We start from the raw sequence: 22158 nt of genomic DNA on the forward strand, positions 1-22158 counted from the left end.
AGAGAGGGGCAGATTCATTTTTTCACACCACTGCCAGAGGGCGATTGTCACTATTTATGGCTTAATGACAAATGATGGTATGTTTTTCACACACATATTTAACAAAAAGAAGGCACATTGTATGGCAAATACTAATTTTTTTTTAAAGTAAAAATTGAAAGAAACTGCAAGAAGACGGTACATAGCTGAAGAAGCTATAATCAAACAGTAAACGCATGCAATGCTCTGTAATTACAGTATTTTAACTTTCAAGAGGTAATCATATTATGTGCCCTATTAAAAAATTCACTGCTTTAGCATGACTGAATCTTCTAATTGAACAATGCCGGTCTGGGTTAATGACAGCAAATAACAGCAGTATTTATATAAATGCCAACAAGCTTAGTAAAAGTATCATGTCACAATATTCTGCATTTTCAAAGCCTTGTCAACATAAGGAGGGCTGCCCTCTGCAACTGGCTGACCGCTGGCAAGCTGACAAGTTTATTTCTGGGAGCAACAAAAAAAGGCTTATATTATGCGTATGTTACACAAATATAGAAAGAACCGAAGCTATATCTGGAGTAAACGTCAGATTGAAAAAATAGCCAGGAATCTGAAATTCTTCATTTGGTGGAAGCACATTCTGTATAAACTAGTCAGTCAGGTTTTAGCATGAAAATAAAGAAGACAGCAGCGTGCTAATTTATCTTTGGCTTTCCACTTTCTAAGGCAACTTTATGGCAATGAGTTACAGGTACTACCTCCGCCAGGCAGCTGCTCGTACTCTGCTTCCGCAGGTAGCGCCCATTTTGGCGACGTTCTGGGAAGCGTTTGACCTGCTGGGTCACTGGATGGCGTAAACTAACCATTGACCGCAAACCGCGAGACCTGTTTGTTGCTGTAGTCCCCTGCGCACACATCATCACCAAAGGAGGATCACTGCATGCGTCTTTGTGTAGGCCTTGAGTTGTATCCTTGCCTGACCCTGCCGACACGAGTTAGGTCCAAGCGAGCATCATGGAGTGCTATGCTCCCGGGGTACACTAGAAAGGGCCTTAGCTGACATCACAGTGTGGTGCACTAACATTGAGGAAGACCGTAAGACAAGTTTGGATTTCTCGTTCCACTTTGGTAAATTCAACTTGTGGCGTTGACGGCAGTCTGTGGCAGTGGGAGGTATATTATTGCGAGAGATATTTCTAGAGTTGTATTTTAGCCTTTTTTCTGGATGATTTTGCCGTCGCGGTGAAAAAATACTGGGGACATTTTGCCTGTCTATTCATATTCCTACTTAGTATCATAACTAAATGCTAATGTCTGTGCCACATTTAGCCACTGCAGTTTTAACCCACTTAGGGGCATATTCACATAACGTGTAATAACTACTGCAAGAGTAGTGTAACGCAACTTTCAACATCGCAGCCTAACACTGGAAAATAACCCTGTGTCAAAGTGGAATTCACAGCACGGCGGTAGCATGCGATAGTCTGCCGAAACCGCGGACAATGTCCGCGATACAACCACCTTGATGGAGACAAAAACACAAACCAGAACACCATAAAACCTGCGATGGGCCCAAGCGTGATGGGGAAACCAGCGATAAGCAGCGCCAGGCCTGCACCACACACCTGGCAGGCGGGAAAAATCACCATAAAAATAGAAAAAACACCCAAACACAAACTGACCAACACCCAAGCACCATGTCTGCCATGGTGTAATCAAGTCCCAGCACCAGACGTGATACCGGGTGGCCAGCGCAGTGTGGATACATGGTGTGGAGGGTGCCATGTCTGCGGGCCACAGGCTTGTGGCTTGCAGTGGCACGTGGTGGGACCCGCAGTCTACATGCCGGTGGCAGGGGTGAGCAGTGAGGCCCGGGTGTGCATGGGCAGGCATGCTCCAATGAGCGGCGGGAGGGGCTGGGATGCCTCTGCCTGGGTGTGCATGGGTGGGCGGGCGTTGTTGTCTTGTGCAAGTGTGTGTACTGTGCCAGTCATGTCTCTGGACTCTGTTTCAGATGACAGCTCTGCCTCAGATGTGTGACCTGATGTACTGCTAGACATACTGGCAAGTGGTTGGAGACACAGTGGTGGCAGCAGGTGAGCAGAATGGCCTGGGTGTGCAGGGTTGTCTCTCTCTCTCTCTCTCTCTCTCTTTCTCTCTCTCTTCTTCTTCTCTCTCTCTCTTCCCCCTCTCTTCTTCTCTCTCCCTCTCTCCCCCTCTCTTCTTCTCTCTCTCTCAACCTCTCTCCCCCTCTCTTCTTCTCTCTCTCTCTCTCTCCCCCTCTCTTCTTTTCTCTCTCTCTCTCTCGCTCCCTTACTCTTTTCTTCTCTCTCTCTCCTTCACTCTCTCCCTATCCTTTGATGTGCGCAGAACACACCTTCTCATCATGTTTTTTGTCTTGCAGGATTTGACCTACGGATTGTGTCGAGGGGAGCCGCCATGTGTCTTCAGTTAATTTCAATAAAGTTTCATTGTTTGCTTCGAAAGTGAATGTGTGATGCTCATTTCTGTGACGAAACATGCATGTCACCAATTGTGATTGTGCTACATCAGGCGGATTATTTTGTACATGTTTAGGTGTATCTGATGTGGCATGTCTTAGCCAAGGGGAGCCGGGGCGGGGGGGTCCTGGGGGTGGTGGCGGTGGGTGTTGTGGCTCTCTTGGGTGTCCGTCCCACATGTTCAGTGGCTCCAAGGCTTCTGTTGTTCTTCAGATGTGGCTCTGGCCTTGGCTCCCGTTTGTGGTGCAGGCTGTGGTACGACTCTACACCAGGTCAGAGCAGGTGTTAATTTCCTGCTGCTAACGCGCCTTATCGCGTGTTTTGTGTTCTTATCGCCGATCTAGCGTGTCGTTGTGAATGTTAAGGTGTGGTGTTGGCACAGGAACCCCTACTCTGCATCTCATTAGCGATAGTTGTGGGGGTCCTCTGTGGCGATGTTTTTTGCGGCTGCTATCGCTGTTAGCACCAGCTTGTGAATGGTGGGGTAATTTTATCACGACTTTGGCTGCGATAAAGTCCAGTTAATTTGGCGATAACTCCTTGTGAATATACCCCTTAGTGATTAATTTCCGAGGAAAACATCTGCTCTCCATTAAAGCATCTTTTGTTTTTATGCTTTTGCATGATTTCAGGGATTTGAGTCGTTTACTGCAGTATGTCAAGCGCAACTCGTTGCCACAATACAGAATGTAGTGCCACTTTTCAGTATTCTGAAATATCCTGGAGTAACTACTCTGAGTACATTTGAGAATTTATCATGTTTCTATTGAAGGCAAAGATGTTATTTCAGAGAGGAAGACACAACTTTTTTAATTGGATACTAAAGGGCAGAACCTCTCTAATCACTTTTCCGCAATAAAACTGGATCTTAGTAATTTTGGAAGGTTAAAGCTGTGAAGCATTGAGAAAAATACTTTCAATAGCAACCAAGCTTTGCTGTGGAATGGGATAGGATTTTCACTATACAATAAAACATACTCAAGACCATATAGGGATATAGGTGGCCTTAGTCAGAATTCTTACATGAAGTGCATTTCTGCATATATTGATTATTGACTCATCAGCTGTAAAGGCCTGCACGAAAGCCAGTCCCCCACATGTGCCACAATAACTTAAGAAATATAGTAGTAGATGTAGTTTAAAAAAACACACATCCATTTTTGAGGGGGAGTTATTATGAGGAAGGGCAATATATAAACAGCCCGTTTAGCTCAAATAGGGGAACAAATAGGAATGAGAGATCCATGAAGTTTGTTGAGTTCTTTAACACCTCTTACTCCACAATTCAGAGAAAGACTGGCATCCCCCAAACACACTGTGGTTGACAAAGCAGCAACCCTTCCCTTGTGCGAGTGGCTGAGCATCTCCTTTGAGGTGTCAGTAAATGTTCATGTTTTGCAACTGTATTTTGTTCACAGAACATTGGTATATTAGATACCAATTAGGTATTTGAAATAGATTTCTACAATGAGACTTCTACAGACACAGAATTGAGATTCATTCAGAATCCCATTTGAGGATTCAGAAAATCCTTTACGTCTCCTAAAATGGGATATGTACCAGCCATCTATCAATTACCTAAAGTCCGTTAAAGTATGTCCGGCACTCCCCAATGAGTCCAACAGTGCCTAGCCTGAATTAAGCTATGGAACTCTTAATAAATATGTTGATTCACTTTTAAGACATAAGGTGAGCAAACAGAAATCATATTTTACAGACACCATATCTATGCTTTCCCAAAACAAACGGCTGCAATTTTTATTGGAAAGAGGAAATGTTGATAACACTCAATAATCGACTCTCTATGCCCAAGCATGCTTCAAGATGATACCATGGAAGTAATTAGTGACATTCTTCAGAAATAGGCCACACCTGAATGTTTCGGGTCAGAGTTAAAAATACCGTGTGCAGAAATACATCAGAAAATGACATCTTCTTATCCTAAAACGGACTATATTTCGAGAAGAAGGGGACAAGTATGGGAGTAACTTGTGCCCCTAATCTAGCTGGTCTTTATGTAGGAGACATCAATGAAAAGCATTGTTAAGATAATTCTTTATTGAACATATAAGTATATGATCAGGACAAATAGAGAAATTACCAATCTAGATTTCTTGCATATTGAACAATGTATATACATTTGTTGTAAAATGCAAACTAACAGGCAAGAACCAACATGCAATTTGACCACGTACAGTAATAACAGAAGTCTGAGCATGCAGTTCCAGCAGTACACTAGTAAACATAGAACTAAAACATAATATGGGCCTACCTTAACATAATAAAATGAACCCTGCAGGTGGTATAGAGGAAGAGGTGCAGAAAGAGGTTGGGCGATGGGAATTAGTAAAGTAGCATAGCGAATAGGAAGAGCCACCAAATCTGTGACAGTACAGATATTTAAATCATAAAACGCAGAGCATGCTTCACCTAGAAATATTCTGTCTGTCATACTAAGACCACCTTAACCAGAGGGCCAGGAGACAGAAGGGGAAGTGGGTAATAACCATATTACAGCACAATGTATCTTTACCCTACATACGGACAGTATCAGCCACCACATAATTTCTCAGTAGCAAGTATGTTTCTCACCATCAGCAACAGAAACCATCCCCGTGATACGACACACAGCGGGACACAAGTACCTGCACCATCTCTGAGCCCGATACACACAGACCTATGGGATCCGTGGCTGCCTCTGGCACACTCCCTTTAGTTTCGATCTACAGATAACTGACACCCCAGCAGCAACAACAGGCCTTAAAGATCCCAGGGGCATATTACCAAGCTATAGCGATAATTATCGCTAAGCTTGGTTAGCGGGTATAAAAATATCGCCGCGCTTTAATGATGATTTTTACCGCTGAGATACCTTGATATTATCAAGGTTTATCTCAAAAGCGGTAAAAATCGTGGGAAATGCATGAATATTGCTGTAAAAGCAGCGATATTCATGCATTATCGTGACAATGCTCTTAGCCAAGTTATCCACCTTCCATTGGATAACATGGCTAAGAACTGCTCTGGGCAGGCGTTAGCTTTTGGAGATAATCGCGCTTAGCGCGATTATTTCCAAAAGTTGCTAATAGGCGATAGCGATGTTAGCGACTGTTTCCAGTCGCTAACATCTTGGCACGCCCACTATGCATGTCATTAGCGATAATTATCGCTGACATGCATAGTGGGCCCCTAAATGCCCTCTATCGCCTATTAGCTGTCGCTAACTGGTGTTAGCAACAGCTAGGTAATAGGGCGATTAAATTATCGCCGCTTTAGCGGGAAAAATTGCCGCTAAAGCGGCGATAAGGCCCTTGGTAATATGCCCCCCAGTTAGTCCACCTACAGAATATTCAGGGTCAACCCTAATGTTTCATCCAGCAGAGGTAGAGCTCAAAGCCAAGGAATGGAATGCATATCCAAAAGAGCCAGCACATACATCCAGGTGCTGGGATCAGCCACAGAAGCATATTAGTCACTTCTTCCACTGATTACAATCAAGTCAGACTCAGGGTGTCCATGTGCAATCTATAGTTTTAAGGCACATATGAGCTTAGGAAATGGTCCCAGATTTTAGTAAAGACTGCCACTTGTTTGTTGTCCATACAGATCAGTGGCTTGTGACTGGCTATGACTACCAGTTCCTGAAACCAGTGCTCCTTGGATGGTGAGCTGTTAGTCTTCCACTTTCCCAGAATACATAATTTAATCACCATTAGGGAGGTGCGAGCCACCTTAGCCAGTGTTGTGTGATGACCGAGATGCCAGAAAAAGAATCATTACCATAAAATCATAACCACGAGATGCCTTGATGTCCTAAAGTATCAAAGATGGCTTATTATTGACAGTACTAAAGAACATGTCAAATGTGTCTAGGACTGGTATGTAGCACTTTCATGAAGCTATGTTCTAGGCCCACTTCCCTTAATCCATCCCCATGGTGTTGCAAGACCCTAATCTTTCTTCTTCAGTGGAGTCAGTTTTGAAGTATCTCTTCTAAGTTTTAGGTGTGCCTCCCTTAATCCTTTCCCATGGTGTTCCAAGACCCTAATCATTCTTCTTCAGTGGAGTCAGTTTTGATTTTCTCTTGCCAATACCTTTGCAATAGCTCAGTTGTGGGAGCAGACGGCAGTGCTTGGAAATCCTCTGTTTGCCTGTAGAATGTAGGCTAGATTATGCAATGGACCACCAGTAGAAGGGAATTTCAGTTGTCATACTGGTAGAATATATGATAGAGCAATCACAGGAAGAATTGTAATGGAATGAAATATCAAATTCATAATATGACAAACTGTCAATCTAAAAACATCATATATCTATTTGTATGTCCTTATAACAAAGGCTACGTAGAGGAAAAAAGATCACAAATGAGAGTACAGCTAAATGAACATCACTTAGCGATGCATACACAAAAAAGAAAAAAAATCCTTGTTGTTCTGTGTATAAGTAACAGGCAAATGGAGAGAGAGCTATGTTAGTTAATTTTATAGAAGATCACCTTGGAGAGGTGATATTGTGACACAACAAAAACTAAGAGAACTATGTTTTATTTAAATTTTAGACCTACAAGGAAGGCCTTAATGAAAGGGCAGATTAGGGTTGAAATTCTAATTAAGATAACAGCATTAAGATGATGAATTGTACATCCCCAAATCATGGTAAGAAGTGGTTGGAGTCTAAGGGCCCGATTCACAGAATGAACTTAAGACTAAATCCTAAACTTACTACTATTTGGTATTCACAGAATGCACTTACTACTTTTGGGATTCACAGCGTGAATTTACTACTTTCGGGATTCACAGAATGAACTTACTACTTTCGGTATTCACAGAATCGATTTAAGACTACTAACTTTACGTCCGCACTCGGTCCGGAAATTCCGGCCTGGAGGCAGAGCTTCCGGCTTGGGGGCGGAGCTTCCGGCCCAGAGGCGGAGCTTCCGGCCCGGTGGCGGAGCTTGTGGCTTGGAGGCGGAGCTTCCGGCTCGGAGGTGGGGATTTAGCCATGGCTGAAATGTCCACCTCTGGGCCGGAAGCTCAGCCTCCGGGCTGCAAGCTCTGCCTATGGCCCGGAAGCTCCGCCTCCAGGCCAGAAGCTCCACCCCCAAGCCAGAAGCTCCGCCTCCTGGCCGGAATTTCCGGCCCGAGTGCAGACGTAAAGTTAGTAGTCTTAAATCTATTCTGTGAATACCGAAAGTAGTAAATTCATTCTGTGAATCCCGAAAGTAGTTAGTTCACTCTGTGAATCCCGAAAGTAGTAAGTGCATTCTGTGAATACCAAAAAGTAGTAAGTTTAGGATTTAGTCTTAAATTCATTCTGTGAATCGGGCCCTAAGAATGTAATATTGGTTGAGTAATCAACAGCTATGTACTTATTTTGACAAACTATTTGAGCAAATATGTCTACAATGAGTTCTTAATTCAGTAAGTATATATATATAATAGGGATAGTGGAGAAATATAGAATATTTTATGAAGGGGTAAAATATATGTAATAGAAGAATAAGGAGATTCATTGTTTGGTGGAATAAACGTTGTGGTGCTAAAAGAAGAACCAAAATGTTAATATTACTGTTAAGAGTCGAAATGGCAGGTCGAAATGGCAGTTTAAACTGCACACCCAGACACTACAGTGGCAGGTCTGAGACATGTTTGCAGGGCTACTCATGCGGGTGACACAATCAGTGCTGCAGGCGACTAGTAGCATTTGACTTACAGGCCATGGGCACACGTCGAGCACTGTATGAGGAATGTACTAGTAAATCAAATAGGCCAATCATGAGGAAACCTAACACCATTATATTTCAGAAAGGGAGCACTTGCATCCTAAAACCAGCAAAAACGAAATCCAGGACACAGTTAAAAACAGGTCAGAGGCAAAAAGACATGAGAAACCATGCCCAAAGATGCCAGGTCTAACACATGCTTATAGGAGTGGCACCCCCTCATACAGAAGGATGAGCAGTCAGATGAATATCTTCATTGCCTATATGGAAACCCGGAAACTCCATGTACCTTTTTGCTTAAACTGCGCTGCTTTTAGTACATACATTAACTCAGACAATTTGTGTTAACACTCAACTCAGAACCATGAAGAGACAACCGCTGAGCTGTGTTTCCTAGCAGGTGCTGCAGACAGCACAATTTCAGAAAAAAACAAGTTCATGGACCCTTCCTAAACCTATGCATTGGTGTGGGATGTGTTCCTTATACAACCCCAGGATCACCATGTTCACTTTTAAATCCTGTGTCAATATGAAGCTTGAAACTTATGATGTGAAAACAAGGGTTTACACTTGGTAATATCACCTACACAAACAATGGTGACCACATTTAATAGAAACATACCGAAATGTGTTTGTTCTTTCACACAACGTCAAAATAGTGCAAGCTGCACAAAACACAAATGTAAAGTGCCCTGTGCAACTCTCCTCCATGCCTGGTAAGGACCCGGTTTCAACACTGCTTTTAAATGAAAGCCAACATTCTTGACATGTGATAGCTTTTAAAATAAACAGCAAATCCCATTGACATGGTCCAACAATGTGAAATAAACGTTATTCATAATGTGACCTGCCCAGGCAAATGACTCAAAGCATCCAGCAGGCTTTGAAGTTATTTTATTACCTATTCTGCGTATTCATACAGCAGCACAGCTTACTGTCATGAAGGTCCTTATAGCTAGCAATATGCACTTTATTTCCTTAACAGACTGGGTAGTACTAGGCACAGATCAGACACTAATACCACAAACTTTGTAGGTAGTTTAATTCAACACGGACAACCTTTTTGCTGTTGTCTCTCAGACAAAGCAAACTCTATTGTGAATGAAGAGGCAGGGAGAAGGGTTCACAAGTAAACCAGCTTTCAAAGAAAGCCTTCAAAAACTCAATTGTCCTCGTATGGAAAAACTGGACAGGCCAGGCCAGTGGCATATGTCCTAAATTAGGATTTTTTCTTAAGTTAGGATTTTGTCCCAAGTTTGGATATTGTCGGGCCGTTCAGCGGTGTGCAGCGAGGGGGTGACAAGGGGCTCAAAGGAAGAAGTGGAAGCCTCCTCATCGCCCATGCATCTGGTGAGTCAAGCTATTGATGGAGGTGGGGGCGGTGTCTTGGTCGGCAATCATTGAAACAGGAAGAAGTGGGCAGCTGTAGGCTCAGCCTCTTGATGTTGTCCTTTTTTTGCACTTCCAAACACATGATGGTCCTCCACACATGACGGTCCTTTTGGCCAGCAGTTAATAAGGCAATGCTTCGAGCGTCTGCTGGAATCAAGCGGACTAGAGCTCAGTCACGCAAGCCACAAGGGGGCTGGGGGGGGGGTAGGGGGAGAGAGCAGGGGCACCACTAGAAGTTGACAAAGATGCCTGATGAGGGTCAGTTGTCATCCTGCAGACAGGGGCGAGGCTGCACAGGTCTGGCAAGCTGCATGCCAGCAAGGGGATTGAGGGAGGTAGCATCTAGTCCCAACAGCCCCTGGGAACCCCTAAAACTAGCCCCGGCACGCAGTATGAGCGGGTCAGGTCATTGTCTGCGTGCACCAAGTGAGACCTCCTTCCCCTACTGTCTCACAGTAGTTCACACTTGCCGGGAAGCCACAGCACCGAGGGATGGACTAGCACCGTGGACTGAGTAAGGTTGATTGCAGAACTGGATGGTGGTGGGCTCTTCTCTTAGCAACTTGGCCACCTCATTCTCTTTGTCCCCTGCTCCAGCAGGCAGTAGGCGCGCTCTTCGAGGGAGGCAGGGTCAGTGAGCCCCACAGCTAGTTATGGCCCAAATTCTTGATCCTAAGACATGGCACAGGCATGCTCAGAAGCATCAGGGCTGGCAGACATCTGTAGGTGTCCAGTAGGTGAAAGCCTCCCTGGGCTTTTTTCCTTTGTTTTGTTGTTGCATGATCTTCACGGCGATCCTTGCTGTGTCACCCTTTTTATTGCCTTGGGCTGTTTCGTCTGCTAAGCAGATCGCAAGATCGCCTCCTTTGCTTCCAGCTAGGTGATGGATCGGTGGATCGATGGGAAGGATTTGATGGGGATTTATTCCAAAAGGTGATCCTTAGCAGAGAGCTCCTTCACAGAGCTTCCTTACGGTCGGCCATCTTGTGAATATGTTTCAGGAAATTGGACATATGTTGTTCTGCATTGTTACTAATGGTCTTCTTCTGCGGGCCTGGGGTGAAATGTATCACCAACAGCTGTCGGGCAGAAAACCACCTGACAGGAATGCACCATATTGGCCAAAGAGTTGTGTACCATGCTTTGACTCTTCCACCTTTAGTAGTTTTTACAGATTACAGATTAAAATATAACGTCCACTCAAGTTGGTTAAAAGCTGTCGACTTTGGTTTGAATGTTGCCTGTGGCCAGCTCCCATTTGAGTGCATTAAGCTCCTCGAAATTGTTAAAAACGGAAAGCAACATTTTCTACGAGACCAAACTCCCTACACAACAGGCAGATTCACTTGATAGTTTGCTGGCTGAAATATAAGGATGTTTAGACCAATTGTATGCATGCTAAGGCTATATTGGGCTCCATTTATAATGTGTAGTACAAAGGCCCAGTGGCATTACCCTGTTAAATGGTTTCCTCAGTTTCTATTCTGAGTCATGCTATTTTTACCTTCAGGATCTATATGATATATTTTTACTATGTTATCACATTTTGTTTGTAGATTAAGATATTTACCTCTTGACTATATCACATTGTGCTTGTGTTTTCCAACATCCTCCAGCATTTTGGGTCAGGCTATGGCTTAAGTTAGGCCAAACTATACAAAGGAAGAGGAGAGTGTCCCCCAAGGAGCGTTATGCCCATTATGAAGAGCTGGTATTAAACCTTTACTTGTATGCACCTCTGCTTCAACAGAGGATGCCTCAAACAGGTATATTCTGATAATGCAATATCAGACAAAATAATGAAATGTCACTCCTTCCCAAATCTCAGTGTTTCTCACATTTAATATGTTCATGTAATCCATATGCTTAATTGAGGAGTGAATCACTCACTCAATAATAGCACTGCACACCAATAAATAGTCTGGCATACATAGGATTGAGACACACTATGGCACACATTTTTAATCCTGAAGTTTCTGATTTCCTATTGATTTTAATAAATGTGTCTTAGAGTATTACCTGTGCAATGTGGTCCTTTTATAAAAAAAAGTATAGTCTATCTTTGATCTGTGTGCTTAGTGAGTTCTAACTCTCAAAGTACTGTATCTGACGCACACACGCCTCTATCACAGAACTGTACTAAAGCAGCCATTGTCCTTGTTTTTACCCATCTTAAAACAAAATGCATGCCTGGCAGTACAGGTTAGGCTGACATGCCTTGATGGAGAAATAGGTAATCTTCCGCCCAATTTTTAATCGCAAATAATTGTGAAGAAGTGATTGTTGCACTTAGACTCAATGGGTCTGGTGAATCCAGTTCACTGGTCCAGATTGTATCACCACTGATCGACCTAGAATATTTTCGTCAGTGTTCCAGACAGAAACACTGTGCCTACGTAGTCCCCTCACTCTGCCACATTCTACTAGGACTCTGTGGGATATTGTTCTCGCTTCCCAAACGTATGGTCACTGTCCCACAACCAACTGCCACACCAGAATACCCCAAACAGTGTGCCAGAATGAATTACTACTGAGCCAGTTCATCCCCATCAAGTAGCCATGGGTATCACCACTGTAACAATCTGTTTTATGACCAGGCCAGAATGTATCAGCACATTGACAGCAGATGCTCATTACTGTTCTCAATTGTATGTTTGTTGTGCTGGTGTTTATCACCACTTTTTCCGAATTTGTCATCACGGTGCAATACTATAACCATCATTGTGTAAAGTGAATCACTATTACAGACCTATAATCACTATGCTAAATTGTAGCAGCATTTTGCATTATGCCTCAAGATCCCTATTACTTTGCTCAAATACATAATTCCTGCGTTGCACTGTATCATCAGTGTGCCAGGAAATTGGCCCTTGTGTCTAACATGTGAAAATCTAGTTTATCTATTTCATACAGCACGGTATGTCCTAGAATATACAGCCTTCACACATTTTTAATTGGCCCATGGCCATTATGTCAAGATCATATAGCTCTTTCTGACCAAGTGAGCCCATGAGGCTAACACAAGTACAGAAACTGAATTCAGGTTGCTTTACACCTGTGGACCACTCTCTACCATAATCCTGGTGCTCAAAAGTCAAAGATGAGATATTAAGAAAATTCTCACACTCTAGATCGTCCATAAATGTACACACTTTGAAACACTTCATCGCGTCGCAATGTGACACTTCATACATGTCATGTTGAATCGAAACATAACATACATACTGGGTCCACGCTAATCCTGGGTGTATTTTGCACAGTAGAGCTACGCTTTGCTAGGCAAAGTGCACTTTGCACTACGAGATCTACGCGTAGCGCTATGCGAACTGCGTAGTACGCTGTTCGCGATGATTGCACAGTGTCGGATGCTTGTCCGCACTGTGCAATCATTGAAAACGGCATCTTGCACAGTGCGAGCTGTCATTTTCTGCCGCTCTAGTAGAATTGTACTCGAGCGGCAGCTTTCTCAACACGGACTGGTAGTTTCTCATCGCCAGCGGTCGCGAACATACGCGACCACCCGCAATGAGAAACCTGACCTCCCCACGTTGAGAATCTCGCCGGGAGGTTTATTTTCCATGCTCGCAATCGCCAACTTGATGTTGCTGATCACGAATGAGGAAAAAGTCTTGCCGGTGTGTCATTTTGCTCACTCGCGGTCACCAACTTGATGTTGAGGACCGCGAGCAAGCAAAAACTGACCGCTATGCTACGCGTGTTCGCACTGTGCTACATGCAATTCGCGTAGTGCGAAGTAGTGCAAACTTCACAAACTACTCGAGCGTAGCATTGTTGTCCGCCCAGGGTTAGTCCACGCTACTGAACAATGTCGATTTCACCATAGTCTTGTCTAAGAAAGAGATCCTAACACTTCCATTCAAATTGTAACAACTGATCAAATAACACATTTGTGACCCATCAGTTAATAGTATAACTCCATCTACAGAGTGTAACCGGAGTTCCACATGTGTGTTATTAGGACATCTGAGTAATAGGAACAGCAACGCGGCCCCAAGTGCCAGACCATGATGCGACGCTTGATGTGTCCTCAGTGTGCCTGGGGACGAGCGTCATCTCATTGACCGCTGCGACTGCGCTGCAGCGCAGCCTCATCACACACCACAGATTAGAACAGCTCTTCCATAGAGAAGGTGGCAGCGCCAGACAGACACACCTGCTGAGCAGCTCTTACCTGTTTCCAGGGACAGGTTCTTCACCTCACCGTCCAGCAGCGACACGATGCTCAGGTCATACATGGTCCCGGCCTCCAGGCTGGTTTGCCTGCACGCGTAGGACTGATTGCCTGTCTGGACAGGGAGGCAGGAGCTGTCCCAGGAGCTGTCTGAGGTGTAGATCAGGGTGAAGTTACAGGGATTGCCCGCACTGCTCCACTTGACATCAAAAGACTGGCTGGACACGCTCCAATCCGTGAGGTTGATGGTGCATCTCAGGGGCTCCACATACTGCGGGGGGACACAGAAACAGAGGGGTTAGAGGCTCAGTGGGAGGGGGATCCTCAGAAGCATGCATGTGACACCTCCTGTATGAGTCCTGCAGAGCTGAGCTGTGTCTACAGCATCCCTGCACGGACTCCGGATCACCTCGCGAGTGGACCAATGAAGAAATGGGTGTAGAGTAAAGAATAGAGAGACAATTTAAGGATTTGTCTTTTGCATAAAATCGCTTAGGACCTTAAATAATGCCAATGAAAAGTGAAAGGATCAACAGTGCAGCTGGATGGGCATAGAGTCAAAAATATCAGAGAGGAGAGGTCACAAGGGCACCAGAGCTGTCCAGGTGCTCCCATATAACACAGAAGCTCGTGATCCGAGATACAACTGTTGTCTATTATACACTGATAAAGGATCCTGTAAAGTGTTCTCGAGGTGCCTGTAGTGCTCTGTCAAGGATATTTTAATACTCTGCCTAGACGTGCCCTGTACACTGTTGATGGTGTCATAATACCCACTCTAGGCTCCACTGGTGATGAATTTATCATTCACACTCCCAATAGGTCAAGGGAATCTTACAGCAGCTTCAAATACACTGGTGTGTGTGGTACGCAGTGTGTGTGTGTGTGTAGTGTAGTACATTGTCTGTGTGTATATAGTACATTGTGTAGGTTCTTAGAACACGCTACTTAGGCAGGTGTAGTGCTCTGTCTAGGGCCTCACAAACAATCCACTGCCTAGGCTCATGTAGTACGCTATCTAGGATATCTATTACACTGTCGAGGCACGTATAATACTCGACCAAGTATGTTACAATGCAGCCCCTATGTGCGTGTATGGTGGTATTGAACAGCGTAAGGCTCATAGAGCCCCCTCTGTGGGATTTTATACTACACTGACTCGTTGCTTCATGCGAGCTGTCTGTGCTTCTAATACACAAGCTGGGATTCGGTGTATCTTTCATTACGCTGCCTGCGTTGGTGGAGTGCACTGCCTCGTATCTCAGAGCCCCCTCTCCCGGTGCCTATAACTGCTATGAATCCATAGTCTCCTGCTAGGAGCTGGCCCGCACCTCTCTCGTCCATGTCACACGGCTGTAGTGTGCCCCTGACTGTGCTCTGCTCAGAGACGTGCCATGGCTCACTGGGCCAAGCACTGCTGCTGTTTGTGGCGTCAGCTTCACTGGCTCGTGCTGCTTGTTATCGGATGTGTTGCTTTGGTATAACACCCACTCCAAGGAACGGCAGCTTCAGAGCGCTTAATGGAGCACATAATGTGGTGAGAGGTAGAGGAGGGACAGCCAGGTGAGTGACATGAGCCCCACAGCTGGAGACCCAGATCGGAGTGAAATACACGCCTCAATGCCCGTGTCAAGGCAAACATTCATTCTTGACGTAGGGGCTCAATATATAATGCCATGGCAGTATTACACGCTTTCAATTCATATAACATGGTGTTAACATGACACACGCTAGGAGTCCAACTCTCGAAGGCATGTACGAGTACATGAGGTAGGGTTCCAGGAGAACTACTCGTAAAAGCCTCAGTGAGTTGGCCCCAAAACATATAAAGGTGAATATTCAGGGAACATGCATATATAATGAGTACAAACAGAAAGGACGGTGCCCCGTGAGCAGTTTTAGAGAGTTGGACATTTTGGGCTATGTATGAGTACTCGAAGCAGCACTGCAGGAGTAACACTTCACATACACATACATGCCTTTGTGAATTGACCCCACTGTACATACACTACGACGCCTAAGTCCTTACAGCACGCTGCCAAAGTACTTCTAAAGCCCACTCCAAGTCCATGTAACACACTGTCCATGGGCGCGGATCACAGCAGCCGATGACTTCTATCATGCGCAGAAGTGCTTATAGAGCGCTCCGTGCCCATACTGCCCAGTCTAGGTGCTGGATGTCATATTGCCCAGTGTACGTGTTGAATGCCATACTGACCAATGTAAGTGTTGGATGCCATACTGCCCAGTGTAAGTGTTGGATGTCACACTGCCCAGTGTAAGTGTTGGATGCCATACTGCCCAGTGTAAGTGTTGGATGCCATACTGCCCAGTGTACGTGTTGAATGCCATACTGACCAATGTAAGTGTTGGATGCCATACTGCCCAGTGTAAGTGTTGGATGTCACACTGCCCAGTGTAAGTGTTGGATGTCACACTGCCCAGTGTAAGTGTTGGATGTCATACTGCCCAATGGAAGTGTTGGATGCCACACTGCCCAGTGTAAGTGTTGGATGTCACACTGCCCAGTGTAAGTGTTGGATGCCATACTGCCCAGTCTAGGTGCTGGATGTCATATTGCCCAGTGTACGTGTTGAATGCCATACTGACCAATGTAAGTGTTGGATGCCATACTGCCCAGTGTAAGTGTTGGATGTCACACTGCCCAGTGTAAGTGTTGGATGCCATACTGCCCAGTGTAAGTGTTGGATGCCATACTGCCCAGTGTACGTGTTGAATGCCATACTGACCAATGTAAGTGTTGGATGCCATACTGCCCAGTGTAAGTGTTGGATGTCACACTGCCCAGTGTAAGTGTTGGATGTCACACTGCCCAGTGTAAGTGTTGGATGTCATACTGCCCAATGGAAGTGTTGGATGCCACACTGCCCAATGGAAGTGTTGAATGCCACACTGCCCAATGTAAGTGTTGAATGCCTCGCTGCCCAATGTAAGTGTTGAATGCGATACTGACCAATGTAAGTGTTGGATGCCATACTGCCCAGTGTAAGTGTTGGATGTCACACTGCCCAGTGTAAGTGTTGGATGCCATACTGCCCAGTGTAAGTGTTGGATGCCATACTGCCCAGTGTACGTGTTGAATGCCATACTGACCAATGTAAGTGTTGGATGCCATACTGCCCAGTGTAAGTGTTGGATGTCACACTGCCCAGTGTAAGTGTTGGATGTCACACTGCCCAGTGTAAGTGTTGGATGTCATACTGCCCAATGGAAGTGTTGGATGCCACACTGCCCAATGGAAGTGTTGAATGCCACACTGCCCAATGTAAGTGTTGAATGCCTCGCTGCCCAATGTAAGTGTTGAATGCGATACTGCCCAATGTAAGTGTTAAATGCCATACTCCCCAATGTAAGTGTTGAATGCCATACTGCCCAATGTAAGTGTTGAATACCTTACTGCCCAAAGTAAGTGCTGAATGCCATACTGCCCAATGTAAGTGTTGAATGCCATACTGCCTAATGTAAGTGATGTATGCTATACTGCCCAATGTAAGTGTTGAATGCCACACTGCCCAATGGAAGTTTTGAATGCCATACTGCCCAATGTAAGTGTTGAATGCCATACTGCCCAGTGTAAGTGTTGACTGCCACACTGCCCCATGTAAGTGTTGAAAGTGATACTGCCCAATGTAAGTGTTGAATGCCATACTGCCCAATGTAAGTGCTGAATGCGATACTGCCCAATTTAAGTGTTGAATGCCATAACGCCCCAGTGTAAGTGTTGAATGCCATACTGCCCAGTGTAAGTGTTGGATGCCATACCGCCCAGTGTGAGTGTTGGATGCCATACCGCCCAGTGTGAGTGTTGGATGCCATACTGCCCAGTGTAAGTGTTGGATGCCACACCGCCCAGTGATAGTGTTGGATGCCATATCTCCGAGTGTAAGTGTTGGCTACCATACCGCCAAGTGTAAGTGTTGGATACCATCCCACCCAGTGTGAGTGTTGGATGCCATACTGCCCAGTGTAAGTGTTGGATGCCACACCGCCCAGTGTAAGTGTTGGATGTCATATGGCCCAGTGTAAGTGTTGGATGTCATACCGCCCAGTGTAACTGTTGGATGCCATACCTCCCAGTGTAAGTGTTGGATGCCATACCGCCCAGTGTAAGTGTTGGATACCATACCAACCAGGGTAAGTGTTGGATACCATAACGCCCAGTGTAAGTGTTGGATGCCATACCGCTCAGTGTAAGTGTTGGATGCCTTACCGCCCAGTGTACGTGTTGGATGCCATACCGCCCAGTGTAAGTGTTGGACGTCATACCACCCAGTGTAATTGTTGGATGTCATACTGCCCAGTGTAAGTGTTGGATGCCATACCGCCCAGTGTAAGTGTTGGATGCCATACCGCCCAGTGTAAGTGTTGGATGCCATACCGCCCAGTGTAAGTGTTGGATGCCATACCGCCCAGTGTAAGTGTTGGATGCCATACCGCCCAGTGTAAGTGTTGGATACCATACCAACCAGGGTAAGTGGTGGATACCATAACGCCCAGTGTAAGTGTTGGATGCCATACCGCTCAGTGTAAGTGTTGGATGCCATACCGCCCAGTGTACGTGTTGGATGCCATACCGCCCAGTGTAAGTGTTGGACGTCATACCACCCAGTGTAATTGTTGGATGTCATACCGCCCAGTGTACATGTTGGATGCCATACCGCCCAGTGTAAGTGTTGGACGTCATACCACCCAGTGTAATTGTTGGATGTCATACTGCCTAGTGTAAGTGTTGGATGCCATAACGCCCAGTGTAAGTGTTGGATGTCATACCGCCCAGTGTAAGTGTTGGATGCCATACCGCCCAGTGTAAGTGTTGGATGCCATACCGCCCAGTGTAAGTGTTGGATGTCATACCGCCCAGTGTAAGTGTTGGACATCATACCACCCAGTGTAATTGTTGGATGTCATACTGCCCAGTGTAAGTGTTGGATGCCATAACGCCCAGTGTAAGTGTTGGATGTCATACCACCCAGTGTAAGTGTTGGATGCCATACCACCCAGTGTACGTGTTGGATACCATACCGCCCAGTGTAAGTGTTGGATGCCATACCGCCCAGTGTAAGTGTTGGATACCATACCGCCCAGTGTAAGTGTTGGACGTCATACTGCCCAGTGTAAGTGTTGGATGTCATACTGCCCAGTGTAAGTGTTGGGTGCGATAACACCCAGTGTAAGTGTTGGATGCCATACTGCCCAGTGTTAGTGTTGGATGTCATACCGCCAAGTGTAAGTGTTAGATGCCATACCGCCCAGTGTAAGTGTTGGATGCCATACCGCCCAGTGTAAGTGTTGGATGCCATACCGCCCAGTGTAAGTGTTGGATGCCATACCGCCCAGTGTAAGTGTTGGATGCCATACCGCCCAGTGTAAGTGTTGGATGCCATACCGCCCAGTGTAAGTGTTGGACGTCATACCACCCAGTGTAATTGTTGGATGTCATACTGCCCAGTGTAAGTGTTGGATGCCATAACGCCCAGTGTAAGTGTTGGATGTCATACCGCCCAGTGTAAGTGTTGGATGCCATACCACCCAGTGTACGTGTTGGATGTCATACCGCCAAGTGTAAGTGTTAGATGTCATACCGCCCAGTGTAAGTGTTGGATGCCATACCGCCCAGTGTAAGTGTTGGATGTCATACTGCCCATTGTAAGTGTTGGATGTCATACAGCCTCGGTATTAACAATGCAGTGTCAAATACTCGTGGTGAACCCTTTCCTGGGGTACCTGATCCCCAGGCTCAGCCGTGGCAGCAGCTCACCTTGGCACAGTTGAGTATAATCCACAGTGGCAATGCAGACACATATCTCAGCATGTCGGTGCCCTTTACTAAATAATCCTCCCCCTGGAGCAACACATCCCAAGGCACAGACCAGGCATCCAGGGGCAGGCGGGGCAGTGTCAGACGGACAGGAAAGACCCCTCAACCCCTTCTGCGACAGGGGTGTCTCCAGTGGAGGCTGCGTCTCAAGTATACTGGAAGTTCAGACCTCTTCTTCCATCTTGACTTGGGGTTGAAAGCAGCTGTCTAACTCAGTAAATATAATTTAAATTTAGAGTAATTGCTTCATCCAGGACCAGAGCTGAGACTTCAAAACATGTGTTGCATCCGGCACAACAGCGCGCGGGGTTCAGAACAGTCAAATCTGTTGTTGTGTCCAGTACAAAACATGGAGTTCACACTAGTTGTTGCATGAAGTAGAAGAGCTGGGGTTCATAAACGTTGTGGCATCAAACACCAGGGGGACCGCAACAGTTGTTGGTCCCATAAGACGAGTTGTGAGAGCAGAACAGTTATTGCAGCCGCGAGGGTTCAAGAGCGGGGTGTTCACTCGAGTTGTAGCATCCAACCAAAGGAAGGGGAGCTTAGAAGAGCGGATGTATGCAGGAGTTGGGGGGCATAGGGATCAGGACAGCTGATGCATCCAGGCGAACTGGGGGTTCAGAACACTAGATGCATCCAGGAGACAGGGTCATGGGGTTCAGAACAGCTGATGCATCCAGGAGATATGGGGGTTCAGACCAGCTGATGCATCCAGGAGATATGGGGGTTCAGAATAGTTAATGCATCCAGGACAACTTGGGGTTCTGAAGAGCCGATGCATCCAGTAGCAAGGAGGGTCCCAAACAGCTGACGCATCCAGTAGATTTGGAGGTTCAGAACAGCTGATGTATCCGGTAGCACTGGGGGGCTCATAACAGGCGCTGCCTCCAGTGGAACGGGGGTTGAGGATCTGTTTTTGCATTCAGTAGAAGAACTGAGACTTCAGAACATTTGCTGCATCAGGTAGCTCCACTGCTGCTACCCAGCGATTGTTGCTCCCAAAAGAATTGGGGGTTCATAACAGGTGTTACTTCCAGTAGATCTGGGAGTCCGTTTTTAGGATCAGGGAGGAGAACTCGAGATATTTGTCGCAGACTTGAGGCTACCGTACAGCTGTTGAAAATCTGACACTACATCCAGTCCAGTTGTTGAAGAGCTTTCCATCCAGTCCAGTTGTTGAAGAGCTTTCCATCCAGCCCAGTTGTTGCAGGGCTGGGATTGAGAACAGTTTCTGCAGAGCAGAGGCTTTAGACCAGGGGTTGCACCCAGCAGAAAACCAGGGAGTTCAGACAAGCTGTAGCATCCGGCCCAGGAAGGAGCCGAGCTGCATCCAAGGGTCTGAGGGGAAGGAGTCGGTGGGCACCCCGGCCCTGCCTGGGTCCAGGAAGGGGCTGCGGGGGGCGCTGGAGCTGGGGCAGATCTTCAGGCAGAGGGTGCAGGAGGCAGCTTCTCGCAGTTCCCACGCTGCCATTCTGAGCCGACCTCAGCCTGCCGAGCCCTTTCCATCCACTTCCGCAATCAAGAGTCCATTTCCTCGGCTCCCTCCGAAGGAACAATACTGTGCTGGGGACCCGAGCGGGACGCAGCCCCGGCCCGGAGCCAGGGCACGCCTCCCCCTCCTCTGCCAGCCGTGTCCCTTGAATAATGCCCCCTGCTCCTTGCAGCGTGGAGGCGCGACCTCCTGGTGACCCGCCGGCCCCCCGCCTGTGCCAGGGAGCCCGGGCCGGCTCTGTGAGGAGAGTCTCCTCGGCCCCCTCTCGGCTGCTGGAGGCTGGCCGCGCCGCCGCTGCTGTCCAGACGGGACTCTCGCTTTCCAGCCGCGCTCCTCGTCTCTGCTGACCGCTGTCCCTCGGCCCCTCTCACTTTCCTCTTCCCCACCCCTGTCTTCCTTCCTCCTATCTCCCCCTCGCGTCCCAGTGGCTATTTGTGGGTCCGTTTTGTTTTCTTTCCAGCGCAGCCTATTATTATATGCTGCCTTTTTACTCTTCATAAAACCAGCCTCACCCAAAAGGACTGACTCTCTGGTCCAGCGCCTCTTTCCCAGCGAGGCGCTGCCAAGGAATGCTGGCATTAGGCTCTCTCTTATCCGACCCTCTGCGGTCCTGTGTGTTCCGACGCTTGACGCGGCGTCTGAAGTCACTGCACGCTTCAGTGCGCTATGCTGACATCTTTCCTCTCTATCGGAAGCGTGGCGGTGTGCACTGTCCAGCAGCGTGTGCTGAATGCGGTGCCGCACAGACGCACAGAGGCCTTCGGCCAGGCGGGCCGTCATTGGGGGTCTGGCTGCCAGGGCCAATCTTCCCATCCGTCTGTACAAAACAAACTGAATCTAAATTTAATTTAGTTCCATTTTCAGGGCAATTATGCACCGCGAGGATCACCGACTGACTGGCTGGTGCAAATTGCGGGTTTGCACTGGCTCGTGGGTGTAACTCGCATTTTACCCGTGAGTGCGCACTGGACGTTTCTTACATCCGAAGTGAGGGTCAAATGATACAAAATGTGCACCAGTGCAAACAAAAAG

At 46.6% G+C, this 22158-nt stretch overlaps 1 protein-coding gene across 1 annotated transcript in view; it reads right to left on the minus strand.

Annotated features, from left to right (window-relative positions):
- The window catches only part of PTPRB (protein tyrosine phosphatase receptor type B), a 500144-nt gene that overhangs the window by 255572 nt on the left and 222414 nt on the right, over window positions 1-22158 (minus strand). Inside the window, exon 4 of the mRNA XM_078673917.1 lies at window positions 13793-14063. Coding sequence (XP_078530043.1) covers window positions 13793-14063 — 271 coding nt within the window. The remainder of the gene's footprint in view (window positions 1-13792; window positions 14064-22158) is intronic.

The sequence above is a fragment of the Lissotriton helveticus genome, chromosome 1_1 (assembly GCF_964261635.1).
Source record: "Lissotriton helveticus chromosome 1_1, aLisHel1.1, whole genome shotgun sequence".
NCBI classification, from domain to species: domain Eukaryota; kingdom Metazoa; phylum Chordata; class Amphibia; order Caudata; family Salamandridae; genus Lissotriton; species Lissotriton helveticus.